This window comes from Achroia grisella, unplaced genomic scaffold (assembly GCF_030625045.1).
Source record: "Achroia grisella isolate CSIRO2021 unplaced genomic scaffold, CSIRO_AGI_Agris_v1 utg402, whole genome shotgun sequence".
Lineage (NCBI taxonomy): Eukaryota > Metazoa > Arthropoda > Insecta > Lepidoptera > Pyralidae > Achroia > Achroia grisella.
The window spans coordinates 6,542,157-6,562,192 of record NW_026712841.1 but is presented as its reverse complement, the minus strand read 5'-3'; the positions used below and the strand labels follow the sequence as shown (position 1 = coordinate 6,562,192).

The window sequence follows — 20,036 nt, the reverse complement described above, 5'->3', positions numbered from 1 at the left end:
ATTTGTACTAACTATAATATACTTATGACAATCTACATTGTTTTAATATCTACAATAATTTTAATGCTCATTAACTTTCTATTTCTTTATATTAAACATTATGTATCAGATATATAAGTATAATTATATATTTTAATAAACAGAACTATTTATTTCATGACTTTTTATCATTATGTTCTTAAAATTAAATTAAAATATGAAAATGTTTATTTTATGCTTATGTTATCGTACTTTTTTTATTTTTGTATTTATGCATCTTACACTATTAGTGTTGAAGGGAGTCATCAATTACATTTTTTTTCGTCTTTCTAATGGTCTTAAAAAGCGACTCTTTTTACAGCTGCACCGAACGAATTTACTAAAATAAACCTTTTTAATATTCCAGACATCAGAAGAGGAAAATAATGCGAATGAAATATTACATCAGTAAGTATACTGAAAAGATCTTTTTATTGTAGGATTTATCTAAAATGTTTATTGTCTCATGTAGTTGAGGTATGAAATGAATGAAATAAAATTATTTATATGCGAAATATTAAAGCATTAGATAAGTTGTTACGTAATAATATTATTGATCAGCATTACCTACAGTATATGACAGTATTAATTTATGTCTAATGTTTTTGGACACTGCACTGTAGAAATTATTAGGCGACAGCTAATTTTTGAGTTTGCGTTTAAACAATGTATGAGATCTCAGTAGTATAAGGTATTGTCCACTATGAACATTATGATAAACACAACACTTGACATGGCCACATTTCACTGTATATATGAATCCAACATGGAATAATGAACTTAACACCACCTCTATTAATTGGGTTTGTTATATGTTTCCGACACCTAAAAGGCAGCAAAAAATATAGATTCACATAAAAATATTTTTTTATCGATCAGGTTTGAACCTTTTACGGCCCGATACGTCTAAGTAGGGTAGTAAACCTTATGTAATGAATTTATTAAATATTAGCATGACTTATAATTATTTTGTTCCTTTACAGCTCTTCATCTCTTGAAGAACTTATGGTTTGTTATTAAAATGTTTTTTTTTTGCTTCAAAAGTATCTTAAGAGCAATCGAACCAGCGACGATCGATAGTAAAGCAGCTACTATTGCACCTTTTTTTTAACGTCAGGAAAATCTTCATAAAAGCTCACCGGCTTAAGGGCCGGGCTTAGGGACTGCCGGATTCCTACAGGCTAAAAACCTGACGACAATTCTTCCTCGAACATATCGCTGGAGCCATAGGATCGCACATGCATTCTCCAAGACCACCGGCACGGTTAAAAGACGTGCCGGGAATAGATACCACCGACTATTCTCCCAAGCCTCGAACATATCGCCGGACTGGAAAACCCCTTGCCATAGTGCCGGGGTTATCGAAACATTCAACCGTGAACAGCGCGGGCTTCTCCAACACCACGACCACCGGCACGGTTCCCATCGACCTAGTCCAACCAATGCCACTTATTTTCTTTGTTTTTAAGTTTTGTTTTTGTATAAGCTCCAACCAGAAATCTTGTCCATTTTTTATGCTAAAGCAGGTTTACTAAAGTATATTTTTAATAATAAAAATTAGTTAATATTTAAACAAAGTTTATTTCGATATATGTATATTTTCTATCCCTTAATGCGAACACTTGTTCCAACTGAGAGTAGATAGTTCATAAAATATAATATAATTTCAAGTCGATTAGAAAATTCTTTATTCACATATATTTAAATTTAAGCATTTTTATTAAAGCATTTAAATTTAGTCATCGTTCGTATCGTAGTTCATCATTTATTTGGAAAGCTGTCACATTATAAGAAGAACGATCAAGAAACTTGCGTGTTGCTCTTTTAAATAATAGTTGTAACTTTACGTTAAAATGTGTGAATAAAAATTGATAACTCATTTTGTTCATTACCTTATCTTTGGTTTGTCATGAGCGGAGTATAGCTGCTTTTATTTCAAAGGGCCGTAATACTCATAATTTTATCATCAGCTAAAGTGCTATCTCACTAATCTCTATTAAAAAGGGTGGCGATTTAAGAAGAAGAAATAGAAAACATAAGAAAACAGATAGAAATAGATTGACTAAATATGGCACATCGAGTGGTACATCTAGTGCCAGTAGCGCCAGTGAATCGATGTCATCCGAATCGTCTGACTTCGAGAAGAACCCCGGTAATCCTTTCACGATACACAAGGAGAAGTATAAGCAAAATTGGCTATGGAATCATAAAGTAAGTTTAAAGAATAATATCTTGATATGTATATATATCTATAGCAGTTTCCAGGGGTGGTTTCCAGTGGTCAGAGAATGTCGACATTCCGGAAAAAAAACTATTTTAAATAATAATAATAATAATAACCGTGGAAAATATTCACAATGCCACCTAGTCCCGAGCCAAGCAGCTTGGGTTATGAGGTAGGTAGGTAACGGAGAAATAAATGAATACATTTTTATATAGGTACGGAACGAAATTGCTAGTAATGTCCCAGGTCAGGATGACCGCCACGCGGTTCCCCCTGGAAACCATCGTGATAAATTAATTATGAATTTTCCACGATGGGCTAACTAACCTGATCTCATACTCATCTTATTATCCTCCACTGGTGCCTTACGCACGTAAACCGTTAGCGCAGGCGGGTGAACTATTCCATTATCATACATTAGAAAAAAATATATACATAGTAAACAACCAAACTAACACAAACAATCATTTTCATCAATACAAATATTTGTACCCAGTAAAAAAGGTGCAAGGAATCAAACCCACGACCATTAAAAGTAGGGTGGTGTTGTGTTGTTAAACATGTGGTTAAACCGCTAGACCACTGAATTCGTCGAAAATAGGAAATAGGAATAACGAAAATAAGATATTTTGAGTCACAAAAAAGGCTATAATATTTCTTGATAGGTGGTTTGTAATATAAATATTTTCATCACTATATACCGTACAGATTTACACTTAGATGAATAAATTTCATACCCATGTAGCTTGCAAGAGAAATGTGCTATATTTTCATGATAAATGAAGTCTCAAGTGAGATTCTCGACCGATCCAATTTGTAAAACCAACTGTTATGGAACATTGGTTTGGATTTAGAAATTCTATATTACATATTTTAATATTAATATTCAGATTTTTCATAAGACATATAACATTTTTTGGTGTCCAACATCTTATAATACAACATGTGTCTTATGATATAACAATTATGATACATCATTTTACAGCAAATGCTTGTTGTCCGGTTTTTTTAACAAGATATCAAGACTGCAAATGTTTGTTGTATAGCGTCTCATGATGTAATGTAACAACAAATATTTGTTGACTGATTTGTCGTAATAATGTTACATGTACCTTTTTAGATGGACGGTGATCATATGAATGTAAATCCTTTTGCGCCTGAATTTAACAGTGTTGGTCCTTCTGGAGCGGATTTATTCTTTAACAGAAAATGGTGGTATTATAATCAGGTAAAGTATATAATTTTTTTCGAAATACCTTAACACTGTTGGCAGCTGCTGGCCTTTACAGCTTCACCGGACGATAGAGGGCGAGTTCAGATAGCAATACAAACTCGTGAAAGGACTTATGGAGCGGCTGAAGGCCAACTCTCGCCTGGCGGATACGACTTTTTTCTACAACTAGGGGTTCGAACCTCGGCTCAGGCCATCCTAATTTCGATTCCCGTTTGGATTGGACGGGGGATCGATCAGAGGGGGTAAAGTATAAATATCTAAAGTTAATTATATGTCGTAAAAGTAGACGAAATTATAATATTTTACAGTGGCCACCAATATGCCTTATAAAATTATTAAAGAAGTATTTCAGTCTATAAACGAATTGGTCCTTTTTGTTATTATATTTTTTCAAGAACAATTTAAAATAGATCACTATGATTCGTTGTTATTATATTTTTACTCGTTTCTTATTTCAGGACGACTATAAACCAATGAGATAACAACAAGTGGTATTGAATAAATAATATTTTTAGTTATACGTATATTTTATTTCATCAAAAAATGTTTTTATTAAAATAGACATTAAGCTTGCCGCTTAACTTTTTTATTATATTTGTTTAGTGATATTTCTCATTTAAGGAGTCAGACCAATTTTAAAATATGCTTCGTGAATAATAGGTAATGAATTCCATAGAATCTTCGAGAATAAAACTTAAGTGGAATATATTAAGTTAACCACAACTAAGCGAATATGAAACAGTCTCTTAATGTTATATTTCGACTACAGTAATAAGCTGATCCACTAGCTGCCATCTACTGATACTAATCCTCTCATAGATGTCATTCCTGTGGCTTGTCATGTCTTCATACTTTTTAATTTAACTGCTGCATTTCAAATTTCATTTCAAGTTGCAAAGCAAATACTAACGCAGATGAATATGATCTGGAATAAAGTATAGAAAGAATGTGCCGATTAATTCCATCCATTTACAATAAACAAGCTTTGAGCGCGGTTTTGCCCCCGTGAAATTAATAGCCTATATGTCATTCTATATCTTAATAATTAATAATATAAACGCGAAAGTTTATGAATATGGATAGATAGATGGATCGATGGATGTCTTTTACTCTTTCATGCAAAAACTATTGAACCGATAATATAGTCTATACACCAGAATATCATATAGGCTATAAATTTCATACAGATGAAACTAATGGGGCAACTAGTAAACTATATTATTGTAAATTTTTAAATATTAAGAAACATCCATCCATCAACGCATACAAACTTTCCGTTTATAATATTAGTAAGTTAATACATATATAAACAAACTACGCTATTTTCGTGTTTATTACTAGACACAATTACAAATGTCAACCGTCACGGTCAGAGCTCGACATTTGGCATTTTTTGGCCTATTGATTCCGAAACTAACAGGGTTGATTTCAGCATATATGACAGTCATGTTATATATAATACATATTAATATTAAAAATTCGAAATTGTATCTGTCTATATATTGTCTATTTACGATTAAACGAATTTTAATGATAATTGACATTGGTACGTGTTGATGCGGCTCGAATGCTCAGATGGTAGGTGATGTTGCGGCTCGAATGATAGATTTCGCTTGATTTCTTGAATTTAATTGGTAAATACTATTATAAATTACAAATTAGGATGAGTGAACAAATTGTACGTTAGATTGATCGGTTGGTATTTTTAAGTCTGTACGATACGTTGCTTATTAAAATTACATTATTTAAATTGGATGGGTGTGCGCTCCAATCAGAACGCTCCCTTTGTGTTGCTGCTTGTACCCGACAGACATGAAAATAAATCTATCTTCATATAACACGAAGACAGACAAGGCCTATCTATCCTTTATCTCCTAAAAATATGTACTAGGTGGAAAATAGGAGTTGAAGGTTTGTGCAATCAAAGTAACGAGTATGAGATAGTATACAATAAGATCCACGGAAAGACTTATGGAGCGGTTGAAGGCCAACTCCTACCTGACGGATACGACTTTAGACTGAGGGCACCGCAAGGAGTCGGAACCTGAACCTGCACCGGCTCATGCGACCATAATTTCGATTTCCCTTCGAATCGGAGGGGGTCGCAGGAGAGCATCATGGACTAAGAGTTTATTATTCCCACTTAAGTCCTCAAAAAATGTGTTAATTTAACTTCTGACTATTTCTATGATGATAGAAAGCAAATCAAACAAACCAAATTAATCATATACACGGCACTATGCTCACATTTATTATTGTTGTATTGGATTACTGTTGGACTTGCACCACGACCTCGAAAGTAAACAATTACTCTGACTACTCCATCAAGAATTACCGTCGTGAAGTATAACAGAACATAAGACAATAGAACGAAATTAGAATCCGTAAGCAAATTTAAATCTGCTTTTAAAAGTAATCGAAAATATTGGCTGTATGTTTATTTACATTATACCGAGATCGACGAAAATGTAAACAACTTAATCGGGTGTATTCGATAATCCTCGTTAGTTGATCGTTACTCGTCATTCGATTTCATATCGAATATTTGGAGGGCGAAAAATCGTGTCATAATAATTGAATTCGGCTGACCGTGAACTTTGTTATTACAAACTTTTATGTAACTTGTTAGTATATTTAGGTCAAGTTATCGCTTGTGTTTGACAATTCCCGTCATCGGATTTTATCTGACTTCACTATGACGACGACTTCTTGAATATATGTACTTAGATTTTAATAAAGCTTCATATTTAAATATTATGATTTTTTATATAGCTATGGTGGCAATCAAGCATTTGACCCGTATGACGATAAATGGTTACGGTAGCCTATAGACACCTGATACACGAGGGGTGTCCTTGAAGAATCCTATGCTCTAGAAACTTCGGTAGGTAGTTCATTCCAAAGTAATGATTTTTGATGATTACTTAGTAATACGAAAGATGTAAATGATATCAGATTGCTTGACTTATCTTTTCGAATCTTACAAGGACTGGTTGTTTTTAAAGGGAGACTGCAGGAACCTTGACCTGATAATGTATATATTGATGGCAAGGAGAATAGATTGGGTGTATTTTTAGTGGATGACAATGGAATGGTGCATATCTGCTTCTCACAGAATCGTGCAAAATAAGCACAATTCATATAACGCCATCTAATCATGGGTACTCATGATTATAAATACTTAAATATATATATAATATACATATAAACCACAGGCCGATACTAATTAATCATACTCATGAATACAAATGTTTGAGTGCAAGAAATCGAACCGAACTAAAGGGTTATGCTAAACTGCTAGATCACCACGACTTTTACCGGCTGGGAGAATGAAAAAAGATGGTTTACCATCTGTCTTTATTCTCTCGAACTCTGAAGAATTTAGGTTGTAATCACGATCTTAAAGAATAAGGGACCGAATATAGAGAATGAATGGAACGGTGGATCCACCTACGCTAACGATATACGCCGGCTGAGCACTAGTGGAGGATGTTACAAAGAGCTATAAGTTAAAAGTCAGTTAATCAAATTCGTGAATATTTCAGCAGGCATTAACCACTGTGATTTCCAAAGGAGACTACGTGGAGGTCGATTTTTGTCTGTATTTTTATGTGCTAATCTCAGAAACGACTTAACAAAATTGAGTGCAGTTTTTAGTTATAATGTGGTAAACTTCATTCTAATTTAATTGTGTTTATTCCAATCGTTTGATAAATTTAAGCGGGTACAATCTCTTATTATTATTAATGAAAATGATGAATGTACATGCGCAAGTACGTAGGTATATACATAGCTAATATACAAGTATATCTTGTAAAATATACTAACCACATGAATATAAAGTAGTCTCAGCAATTATATTTCAAACTCTATACACCGAGTCCTTAAGACAATAGTTGAATGGAGTTTGTTCAAAGTTCTAACCGTAAAGGAATAGTATTTTAGTTATCTAAAACTTTCGTACGACCGTCCCAGAAATTCATTTCCTGAACCCGGCCAAATATTGAAAAAGATATCGCGTTTACAATTGAAATGCATTGAACATTCCTACTTGAAGAATATGGTATACGTATGATAACATTTCCTATGCTATTGAAATGGTATTAAATTCAATAAAAATTTTTAATTATTATAAATCTAAAAATTTTTATTTATATAAAATATTTATTTTAAGATTTTTATAGTCTGAACTAACTTTGAACGCTGATTTACGCACATAAAACTTATAGTCTATGTGTAATTCTGATAAGTAAGTAAGTATATGCTCTATTAAAAGCTTTAAAGTTTCATTGAAATCCGTTCAGTATTTTTTACGTGAAAGCATCCATCGTTCTATCTATCCCTCCATAAACACAAACTTTTGCGTTTATACGTGTAAATAAATAGAGAAATTTAATAGTAAAATAGTATATATTTTTTAAAAAGTCTCACTGTATCAATAAAAGCAAGGAAATAGTAGAAGACGTTTTTTCATTATCTTTCAAAATATAAAATTGTAATTACAATGTCTTCTATTCACAAGGGCCATGATATAAATATAATAATAAAGTTGCAACGGGGGATTTTGCTTTAAAATGTAAAATGATACCATTAAAATCCTTACTAATATTACAAATGCAAAAAATAACTATGTCTGTCGGTCTGTCCGTCTCGTTTTCACACCAAAACCACTGAACCGATTTAAATAAAATTTGGTACACAGATATTCTAAACCCTGAGAAAGGACTTACAATACTCTTTAATTGAAAAAAGGTTGTAAGGGGTTGAGAAAGGGAGATGAAAGATTGTACGGAAGCAATTTCATTTATTCGCTAGAAGCTTGATATTTGTTTTAGGCTGTTGTTTAAATATAAATAAATATGACATACACAAAGTTTGTAAAACCTTAAGAGGGTAAAATAAAATAGAGGATGAAAGTTTGTATGCACATTCATCATTTTTGAAGCTAGAATAATGAAACTTTTTTCTTTGGCTTTTTATAATTAGCCTAAATAATTAAAAATGCTATCTAAGCTCACTATTCCACGCGGACGTAGTCGAGGGCACGGCTAGTAGTGGTATAATTATGAATGTTTGCAAAATATGCTAAATTTCATTTAATTACAAGTCTAAAATTCCGAGTACATTCTATTATACATTCTATAATTTGATCCTGTAATTATTGGTATTTTAGATATTCAATGAAATTTAAATTAATATTGAACATAGTTTAATAAATGTTTCATGTTTTAATTTACATACGTTTTTTTTAATTAAACTTATAAGCAGTCAAAGAAATTAAAAAGAAGAATTTGTAATCAGAAACAATATTCGTTTTGGAATAATTTCGATTCATATTAATTGTTTTCATGGTTTTATACTTTGTAATAGCACTAAAATTTGATGGAAAAAGTTTGATTGCTCCAACTTCGTAGTATTATTATAAAAAGCTATGAAGCTGAAGAGATGGCTGACTGCATTAAATATTTTATTAGCGTGACCGTAAGATATTTTTTTTGCTGATTATTTAATCACATAAATCTGTATTCGTTGCTTTTACTTTTTCACCTTGCGGAAAATTAACTGTACCAACAAAGTCTACCCGCAGAGGTAAGTGGTAGAGTCCTGGGGTTTTCACCCATTATATATACCTTCAGACACCTTGTTCTAGACGTGTAGACCGCGAATATACGTCTTTGAGGGGGAAGGGAATTGGTAGTAATGTAGACTAATGAACCCATTGCTATCAATGCACTATGTTAGGTTGATCTACATATGATTGTAACCATCTGGAAACCATCGTAATAAGTTCCTGGTGAATTTGTCACGATGACCTAACTGATCTTATGCTCATCTTATCTTCCTCCACTGGTGCCCCGCCAGCGTAAACCGCCAGTGCAGGCAGATGTACCATTCTTTTATCATCAATAAAAAATATAAGTATTTTATAAATTGAATTTAATATTTTGTTACAGATTATATTTTACTGTGATGCGGCAACTTTCATGGAACAATTAGAACATATTGCGGTAATTAGAAGAAATTGTATTACCTACTAGATTGTAATATTTCAATTATAAAGCATAAATTTTATTGAGTAATAAAGTCCTAGTTTCACATATAAAATTATCATATATGTAAGTATACCGTACATTGTACGATTAAGGTAGACTAATGAAACAGTATTTTTAATGACCTGTAAAAGCAGTATTAAGATCAAATATGAAATCCTAACTCCAATCTTATTTAGAATCAAATTAAGATGTCATTTTAATTTTTCTTATACTCGTATTTAAGGAGAGATCACTAATAATTTTGATATTAACAGATAATAACATAATTTACAATTTATTTATTTCTCCTCACAAACATGGATGACAATAATAAATGTATTTCTTATAACACAATGCTTAAATGTATTATTACAACTAGCATTTGCCCGCGGCTTCGCTCGCATTAATTTATCCCCTTAGGGGTGGAATTTATCAAAATCCTTTCTTAGGGGATGCCTACGTCATAGTAGTGCTTTATGCATGCAAAGTCTCAGCCCGATCGGTTTAAAATTAACAAAATTTCATACAATTTTCATCCCCTATTTTATCCCCTTAATATAATTAATCAAAATCCTTTCTTAGCGTTGATAAATCACTATGTCAGTCACCTTTGAGTTATATATATTTAGATGGATATGCGGTGTCTAAAATAGGTATAATCTGTACGTACAACATGACTATACTTTATAGTCTTAATTAGTATAAAACAAGGTCATTGTTTTCGTCTGTCTATTTCTTCCTTACGTTTTCATATCTACGCAACGTACTATTTTTACATTTACCTAGAGAATTTCTTTCGGAAGGTTTATATTTATATTTCATATATATGGATATGCGACATCCATTACATATACTGTAGATCAGTGCAAAGCAACGGCGTGTTTTTTTTAGTTTGTTAATATAGTTGTATGTTCCAATTCACTTACCCGCATATTTTTTTTTAGAATAGACGTCAAGAAAGCGTAGGAATATCCGACAATAACCTAGTAAGTACCATAAGCGATAAGATCGCCTTGTATCACTTAATGTATATTTACAATTTTAATTTTTTTGTTCTGTAACTGGTACAATAAAGAGTATAAATAAACAAAAAAAGTTATACCATTCCATTTTAATTTTATTCAATACTTTTTCTTTGGAAACCTTTTTATAACTAGAGGAGATTCAATTATGGTAAAGATGTATCCGGCATAATCGGAGCACCATCGAGACCAAATCACCTACCAGAAGCGGAACCAATACTACCTGGTCACACACTCATAAGACCAGCTCTTGGAATGTTGAAATCATCTGTCAAGTTCCCTCATAAAGATTCTGATAATGGAGCAGGCGTATATGGAAATATCAATAATTTAGGAATCAGGTAAGTCTAAAATAATTATATTAAAAATCAATAACATCGGACAATGAGTCCGATATTACTGATCCCAAGCAAAGCTGAGCTTGTAGAAAACCGGCAATTTATAATATATGTACTTGTATATTTGTATTCATTTTCATTATTATATATATATTATATAAAAAAACTATGTGTATAATGCATAGATTTTTTATATAATATACGTAGAAACAAGGCTCAAACTTCAAATCTACTTAATCAAATTTTGCAAACTTAAAATACTACAGAGACCCACATCAAGGGACCTTGACCGAGTCAACTGGTCTAGATTCATAATATTTGCACAATACAAGGATAGAACTCAAGACCACGATAAGTAAAGAGTTATGATGAACCACTACATCACTGAGGTCAGGATATGAAAAATATATACACATTCAGACGATGTTTCTTGAAGAAACTACTCGCGCTGAATTTATTATAGCCTTATTTCATGTTTTTGTTGTCTCTATGATAAAACTGAATTACTTTACTTCATATTTTATTTACTGCGTTATATAATCTTATTTTCCTTAAATCAAAAAACCGAAGTCTTTGTGAAACAGGAAAATTGTTATATATTTTTTTTCTGTTGGCTTAGTGACATTGGAGGAAAAAAAACTTTTTTATTAAACGTTTCACAAAGTTATAATAAAATATTTTTTACAATTCTTTTATCAATTCCTAGAAATACAGCAATGGTAATTGTGAAATTACAATATGCATTAATATATTTTAAACTAGCTGTGCTCGTGACATTTGTAGCCTATGTGTTATTCTGATGTATAAGCTACGAGTATACTATAAAATTTCAACCAAATTGGTTCAGTAGTAGCGTGAAATAATCAAACAAACACCCGTCATTTGACTGCCTCGGTGATCCGTGGGTATGGCATACCGTTTTACTTCGGATGTTCGTTTAAACTGTCATAATAATAATATCTCTGAACAGCGCACCGCGTCATTTAATCCTAAGTTAAGCAGAGCTTGTGTTGTGGTACTGGACAACTTATATAAATACATAGATACATTTTGTAAATACCATACATACGTAATATATATAGAAAACATCCAGACCAGTACATATAAATAGTTTGCATGTAGTACCACTGATTTTTAATCATAACACCGCTATACAACACCGATAACTTGTAAGAAAAGTTCTTTATTTCTAGGTACGATGGAAAAAATGAAAGAGTTTTATACTCAGGTTTCCGAAGAACTCCAGATCCAACTCCAGATTATATTATGGTTTGTTTGAACACAGTATTTATTGTTTTTTTATGTAAATTGAATGGCAAACAAACTGATGGCCCGCCTGATGGTAAGATAACTTTAACATGTATCCATATCCATAGTAACACTCATGCGTAATTTCTAAATAAGCTTATCCTTTTTTATTATTATTGTTATTTATTATCTACAATGATTGAGGATTTGTCACTAAACATTACACATATACAGTATGTACCTACATACTTATTCTAAAATACAAATTACTCTGTAAGTAAATCGTAAATTTTAAAACATTTTAAAAAAACCGGCCGAAATTCTCAAGATTTTTCGTCCTGAGAAGTGACTATAACTACATATATTTAATAATTATGATTGTTGTGTATTGAACCTACGAAATCTGGATAACAACTGCTTTATTCATAATATGTAGATACTTAAATAAAAACTAAGAAGTAACAATATAAACACAATAAAGTTATGAATTAATAATAATTAACAAGTCTACGTTCCGTATTCTATTTGTTTAATCCATCAAAAAATAAAATAGGTAAATTAATATTTTTTTAGATAATCCTAAGAACAGATACAGAGCGGATACAGCCATCGAGACCTGAGTGGGTATTGTTTACTCTATATTTTTATTTTGAACTTGCTAGTGTGATATTTTCCCCGTTTTTGCAACATTTTTCATTGCAGTTCCACTCTATTGGACGTAGTGTGATGTTATATAGACTTCGTTAGTAAATGGGTAACACTAAATGAGTTTTTATCTCGGATAAAATGATTCAATAGACTTTATAAACTTAGTAGAACCAAAAACAATTTTATTTGCGATTGTGAATAGCCATTAGATATTTCTTAAAAATAAAATGCATCAGTTTGAAATTGGAACGTCGAACATAAGTTATTGATATGATATTGTTTTGTTTTTTTTTTTTATAAACTAGATACATACTCTTCTAGTACATTCCATAGCATCACCAAAACATTTTTTATTATTATTACCTTGTCTTTGGAACTGCATCGTTTGTTAGAATTTATGTCTATTTCTCTGTGCGTTTGTGCACGTTAATTTCAGAAACTTCTTAACAAACATGAATGCGGGTTTCAAATTGAGTTTTTGTTGTATTCCAGTCGATTAATGAACAAAATTGTTATACGGGTACGAATTTGCATGTTATTTATAAATATTATTACATAATCATCAACTTACAATATTCTATTCTATAGTAAATATATAAATGAAACAATAAATATAATCAAAACATCTATGACTGGCGTCATGTTCCAGTTTCGCACAGGTGGACTATTTTACACCTTGAATTATATTACTGAAGTTTTAGAAGAGATCCCTCATTTTCTTCTACTATTAAATATAGCCATGTTATTCAAAGATTATGTGACATTTGTATTTTTGATAATGACTAATGGAAATGCAAGAATTTTGTAATTCGCTTCATTCTTTATGTTTGTTACAAAATTACAAATCTTTCCACTGTTAATATTAGTATAGAAAACAACATTCACAGTATAACAACATACAAATATACTAATAGTATTATTTAATTACAGGATTATTTTACTACCGGTTATATTTGTAAGTATACAATTATTATATTATATAACAAACTTATGTTCTACATTCATAATATTGTTAAGGAAATAAGTAAATAATTTTGATACATGTAAGCATAGCATTTTCAATTCGTTCCAAATACAAAGAAGATTTAAAGAGTGATATTTGACGGGAAATTGATTAATGTATTTCATACTCGTATCTACAGTAAAAATTCTCGTTCCAGGAACAAAATGGCCGAAGGCCGTCAAAAAATAAGTTGACGAAGACACATAAAAATAAACGGTATAATAATGTATTTTATATTCAATTTGAATATCATAATAGCTATTTAACACTGCTTAATATAATAGAAAAGAGAATTCCTATTAGAGATAGGAATTCTCTTTTCTATTGTATTCCTATTTCTAGTAACTCATTAGCAATACTTAGCTGCTATTTGGAGCATATAATTATAGGACGTTAATACTGACACCACATACAGCTATAATGCACTCGTCATGCTACTGCGACTGTGCCCCGCGCCGTGGTATATTGTGCATCTGTGGTGCTTTACTTATGCGCGGGAAAATAAAATTGACTATTTAATGAATTCTTCTGCAATCATACTATTTTGTTGTGTTCTTCAACATAACAAAATATGTATTTAATATTATGTATGTTACTTTTAATACATATTAACCTAATACATCAACCAGACTGTTATTACCTCTACTAACACAAGGTAAGAAAGGCATTACACCTAATAGTCGGTTCAATCAAATTTAATCCTCATTTAATTCTCCTCTTTTAGGATTTCAAGTACTAATAAATATGCATGTAAAATATTAATTATTTGTTAATTTACAGAAAAGTGAAGGCTTTTTCATCCATACCCGTAAATAAACCTTACGTAAGTTGATATATGGTTTATTCTAACCTATTTCACATTTTTTATACTTTCTATAACACTATATGTTAATTAAATTATATTTTTAAATAAAAAAACTCTATAACTTTTATTTTTATTATAGAATTAAATTTAGAATAATGTGTAAAATTTTCAGAGTTCCAATAAATATTATGGCATAAGTCAGTTTTTTAGGTAAATATGCGTACTTAGTATTATTGTTTAGATTTTATAACACAAAAAGATAATATAGAGGAAAAACTTTGTGAAATTTATAAGGATATATTAATATTGTTATAAAAAGCGAAATATGGATTTTTGTGTGTGAGTTTCTTTGTATGCAAAGCACAAACTCTAGTCAAAAACCAAATTATCAACTTGTAATTTATATTTTATTCTTTACCAGTAGTGCCTTAGAAGTTTAGTCAGCTTTCATACTAGAGGTAGACTGTAAAACTGCTTCACGTATTTATATATAGATAGAACTGATTTTTATAAAGGGAAATGGGATTGTTAGTAATGTAGATTAATATCCACATTAGCTATGTACCACGTCAGGTTGATCTCCACGCGGTTCCTCTGGAAAACACCATGTTAAATTCCCGGTAAATTTGTCATGATGGCTGACTGACTGACTTCATGCTTTTTTTATCATCCTCCACTGATGCCCCGCCAGCGAAAACCGGACCATTATCAGATTTTTATTTAAATAAGAAAATATGTATTTAATGAATGTGATATATACTTTATTATATCATTTTATATCTCTATATTTACGCTTTATATAACGTTGTCTGCCTCAGTCTCACCTATTTCAGCCGCCAAACAGCTTGCCCGCCAAGCAGCTTGCTTTGTAAGCTATATATCGGTTACAAGGTACAGTTAGGCAGTAAAGTTACAGGTTAGGTGACATGACTTTGTCTGGAATGTCAACGCATGAGTGCTATCACTAGTTTTACATAATAACGTGATATCCGTAGTACAGTTCATGTATATAAGCGACGGTTACCACTTACCATCAAGTGACAAAAAAATAAAATTTACATTTGTATATAATGGGGTTACTAGATGGTATAAAATCACAATTAGACCCAGTATTCTTGGTCCTCAACATTTATCATATAAAAATGATAAAATATTAATTTGTAACATTCCTTCTTTCATATTTTTATAGTTTTTGTTTTTAATTTCATTCTAACATATTAAATACAGTGAAAAGACTTCAAATTTCTACTAAAGCCGGTCACTGTCCTCCCTAATAGGCTTTATTCAGTGAATTTTAACGTTTCTTCAAAAAGTAATTCATTGAACAATAATTAAACTTTATGCTCACTCCTTTGAAAGTTTTAATAAGCTTTTTTAAACGATATCTACTTAAATTATCAAATTAGAACTAGGTATTAAATAGTTTCAAATATAATTAATACATCTTTATATTTAACTTTGGAAAATTAAATTCTAATTTAAAAAAAAATTTATTCTTCATTTAAAATACCTAGTCATTTTTTTTATTATATCACTATTAGGAGACCCAAGTCCTAGTCCCTAAAATATGGTCGAGCGCAGTGATGACTGGCTCATCCGTTATACTCGTAAACGGGTGCTGCTTATAGGAACTGGTCTGCTCTTATCACTATGACTGATTTAATCTTATTGTGTTTTTGTATTTGACCCTAATAAATTAGTGCATGTTGGTAGCTTGTATCCACACGTTTCGACTTATAAAATATAAACTTACAAGGATTATTTAAAAGAACACACAAGTTTATTGCTAATTCTTCTTGTGATGAAACAGCTTTCAAAATGAGCGGTAGATTAAAAAAAATGTTATGACTATTCAAAAGTGCTTAAATTAAGTTTATTTGAATAAATGATTTTCTATTCTATTCTAGTTATGTGATATTTAAATTTATAAATCACAAAGGTTTATCAAATTTAAAGTATTCGTTTTCAGATCTCCTAATGAAGGTGTAAGTATAGAACCTATATTAAAATATCTGCTGGTAATAATGAAATAAAAATGTCATAGTGATTTAGAAGTTTACTAATCCGACATATTGAACATAGAGATCGTAAGTTCAATTCTTACTGACAACATAAACATTGTATCGATGTATATTTCTTGCTAATTGGGCTGTCATGAAAATTTTAATCCGTTCAGAAAAACCTTCACCACAAGAATTTTTGTGTTTATATTTACACTAGCTACTCGCTCCGGCTTTGCACGGGTGTACATTTATTATACATATAAACCTTCCTCTTGAATCACTCGATCTATTAAAATAAAAACGCTTCAAAATTCGTTGCGTAGTTTTAAAAATTTAAGCATATATAGGAACGGACAGACCGCGACTGCGGCTTTATTTTATACTTTACTTTATGTAGTGATGATTTCGAACTGATTCTTCTGTAACGAAAACTGTCTTAACAATCTATATAATGTGTCAATTTTTTTATAATATGTTAATATGTTTAAGGTAATATATTTCATATAATCTATATAAAATATTTTACCTATATAGAAATATGCATGTTCGGCGAGTAACACGGTTTTTTTTTAATTAGAGAAACCTACAACGCTTCTGATCGTACGACCCGGACGGGTTGTTAGTTTTAAAATAATATTAGTTACATAATAATATACAATATAATTACAGAGCCGTTCCTCGAACTGGAATAATTTGTTCAAAGAAATATTATTAATGAATCGCGAAAAAAACGCGAAGGAAAATATAATGTTAAGAACTGAAAGTAGGGAATTGAAATCGATCGAAAAACCTCTGGAATTGAACGAAGGGTTGTTGGGTGAAATTAATTCGGATGGAAAGGAGAACAAACAGCAATGGTTCTGGAATTCTAAGGTACCTACAATTATATTAAAGAATAAGAGTATAACCTTCTTCTTAACTAGTTATATCTGCCGACTTCGGCCATGTGATGTATAAACGCTATCGGTGAGAATCAAAGGACAACAACTACACAACTAGTACTATTGTATTAATAAATAAAATAGTAGGTGATATCTAGAAAATATTCGAAATTATTAATTATTTGGCAATATATATCATTATATATTTATATATATTTAATAAAGTATATAAATTTTCTCCGCTTTACTTTTAGTCTACATATTGACCCATATTAAACAACATATTCTAAGTGTCTTATCCTAGTTTTTTATTTCGTTTTACGTTAAACCTGAACAGGTAGTTTACGCAATGTCACGATTTACAATATTATTATATAGAATACGTAAGGATAAATATCATACAATTTTTTTCAATCATTTTTACGTGAAACTTGATTATTCATTTCAATTATTTACCCATTAAATTAGTTTAAATATTTGCAATCCATACTAATATTATGAATTCAAAACTGGGTCTCTCTGTTTGTCTCTCGGCTGACTGGATCTTAAGAAAATTTTTAGAACACAGATTGTATTAGGACGACAATGATCTTTTATCTCAAAAAAGGAGACGATATCGCGATTAACACCTAGCTGATTGATAATTTCAGGACGCATTCACAAACATTAAAATTAACCAAGACGCTCCTGAACTATCCGAGTTGATCCCGCCTAATACAACCCAAAAATTACGACAGTGGTGGTTTTATCATCAGGTAATCATAATCTGGATATTATCAAATAAATAAACAGAGATCATCGTGATTCAGTGGTTAATCGACCAGCATTATAGACCTCAGGGATCGTGAGATCTAAGTAGCAATGAGTTTAATATCAAAGTCGATTTTAAACTATTATTTCGAAACGTAATCAAGGTCAAACTGACTATTCACTTTTTTCTCCACGAAGTATAAAATAATTGGGCTTCGCGCGGTTGTACATGTATTATATATATAAACCTTTCTCTTGAATCACTCTATATAATAAAAAACCCCGCTTCAAGATGGGTTGCGTAGTTTTAAAGATTTAAGCATACATAGGGACAGACAGCGATAGCGACTTTGTTTTGTTATACTAAGTAATAATAATATAATTACAAGGTATAAAATGGCCCACAAGCTGACGGATCACTTTAAGTTAATGTAATTTATTTTTATTCTCCATAACGTAATCATCAATAAAGTAGATATTTTCTTCTTGCAGGAAGATTATAAGCCATTTGCTGAAGACTGATTACTGCTATTGTCAACAGTAGTATTAAAATAATTTATTATATTGTTGTTTTTTTATTTATCAGAACTTTTATAAAGAGTAAACATTCTGTTTATAATGTATGAACTCATAGCCTCTAGTTGTAAAATAGTACTTTCCTGGTGCGACGTCAAGTCACGTGAAGGTGAGGGTTAGTCTCACAAATGTGACCAGCTATGATAATAACGGGGAAGGGACTTAAAGAGAAAGGAACTTCTTAGAATTCCATGGATTATGGATTCATCACGCGGAAGCTGGGTCCAACGTGTGACAAAGAGGGAAACTCCGAGCAGTTCCCGGGAATGGTTACACCCGTGTGTAGGGGGCCCTTGTTGACATAAGTTGACGTGTGTTGAACTCGTGTATCTCTCCCTGCCTAACTAAATTTGAAAGAAGCCTGTCTATTCAGCTGTACTATTGTAGCTGTATATTCTAGTCTAGAACTTACTGCAGTTGTAGAAGATTGTAGAGAGATTTCGCTGATATAACTATTGCTCCTACCTCGACCGCAAATTTAATCAGCCATTTTAGTTCATTCGTTTATTAGTTTAATTAAATTAGTTCACACTAATATTATATGACTGTCCTTATATATGTAAACCTATACTTGTAGGTAGATTGTAACAATAGCCTAGTTTTTTATCTTATCAAATCTGTTTACAAGTTAATTCTTATTTTACATGAATGACGACACCAGATTACTGACTATTATGAAATCTTACGAACCTACATTATCTACTAGATTGAAAATTTAGTTAATTTTGTATGGGATATAGATTTTATTTCAGGTTAAAAAAAATCTTTTGTTAAATCTCTGAAACCTTGTATTGGATCTTATGTACCTATTGGATTGTAAGATATTGTTTTTTAATAAATAAACATATTAATGGATGCAGGAATTTTAAAAATCCTAAAAATTATTGATATTTTCCAGTCTAATGTGGCAGGGGCGAGCCTACTACTATCAGATTATTGATGTTTACATAAGCGGAGAGTTAGTCAGGAAAATTAATTAAAATATTTTTTTTTATGTCGGCTAGATTTGTACTTACTACCTACAACGGTCTGAATATAAAAAAAATGTAAAACACAATACTATCTAAGAACGTCAATGGACGGCATCATAGTTAGAAAGACCTACATTCAAGAGACTTTTAACATTTTATCCCTGAATACATAGGTAATTATAGGTTTCACTGAAAAGTAAACAAGAACATGTGAAAACGGAGTAGAAATTTTCTAGCCATGATTCATGCGTGCCTCATAGCGCCATCTATCCAGTGAGCGTAT

At 31.1% G+C, this 20,036-nt stretch overlaps 2 protein-coding genes across 2 annotated transcripts; both read left to right on the top strand.

Annotated features, from left to right (window-relative positions):
• The first annotated feature begins 389 nt into the window (after window positions 1-389).
• Window positions 390-3,990, top strand: LOC131844593 (uncharacterized). Its single transcript, XM_059193518.1, has 5 exons — window positions 390-426; window positions 1,002-1,026; window positions 2,023-2,229; window positions 3,363-3,470; window positions 3,935-3,990. Exons 2-5 carry the CDS (start codon window positions 1,024-1,026, stop codon window positions 3,956-3,958), a joined length of 342 nt encoding a protein of 113 aa, XP_059049501.1. The 5' UTR covers window positions 390-426; window positions 1,002-1,023; the 3' UTR covers window positions 3,959-3,990.
• Window positions 3,991-8,921: 4,931 nt separating this feature from the next.
• LOC131844562 (uncharacterized) lies at window positions 8,922-18,728 on the top strand. Its single transcript, XM_059193475.1, has 8 exons — window positions 8,922-8,957; window positions 9,431-9,484; window positions 10,453-10,494; window positions 10,666-10,871; window positions 12,062-12,137; window positions 17,245-17,448; window positions 18,107-18,211; window positions 18,699-18,728. The coding sequence occupies exons 1-8, from the start codon at window positions 8,922-8,924 to the stop codon at window positions 18,726-18,728; spliced, it is 753 nt and encodes a 250-aa protein (XP_059049458.1).
• The last annotated feature ends 1,308 nt before the right edge of the window (window positions 18,729-20,036 follow it).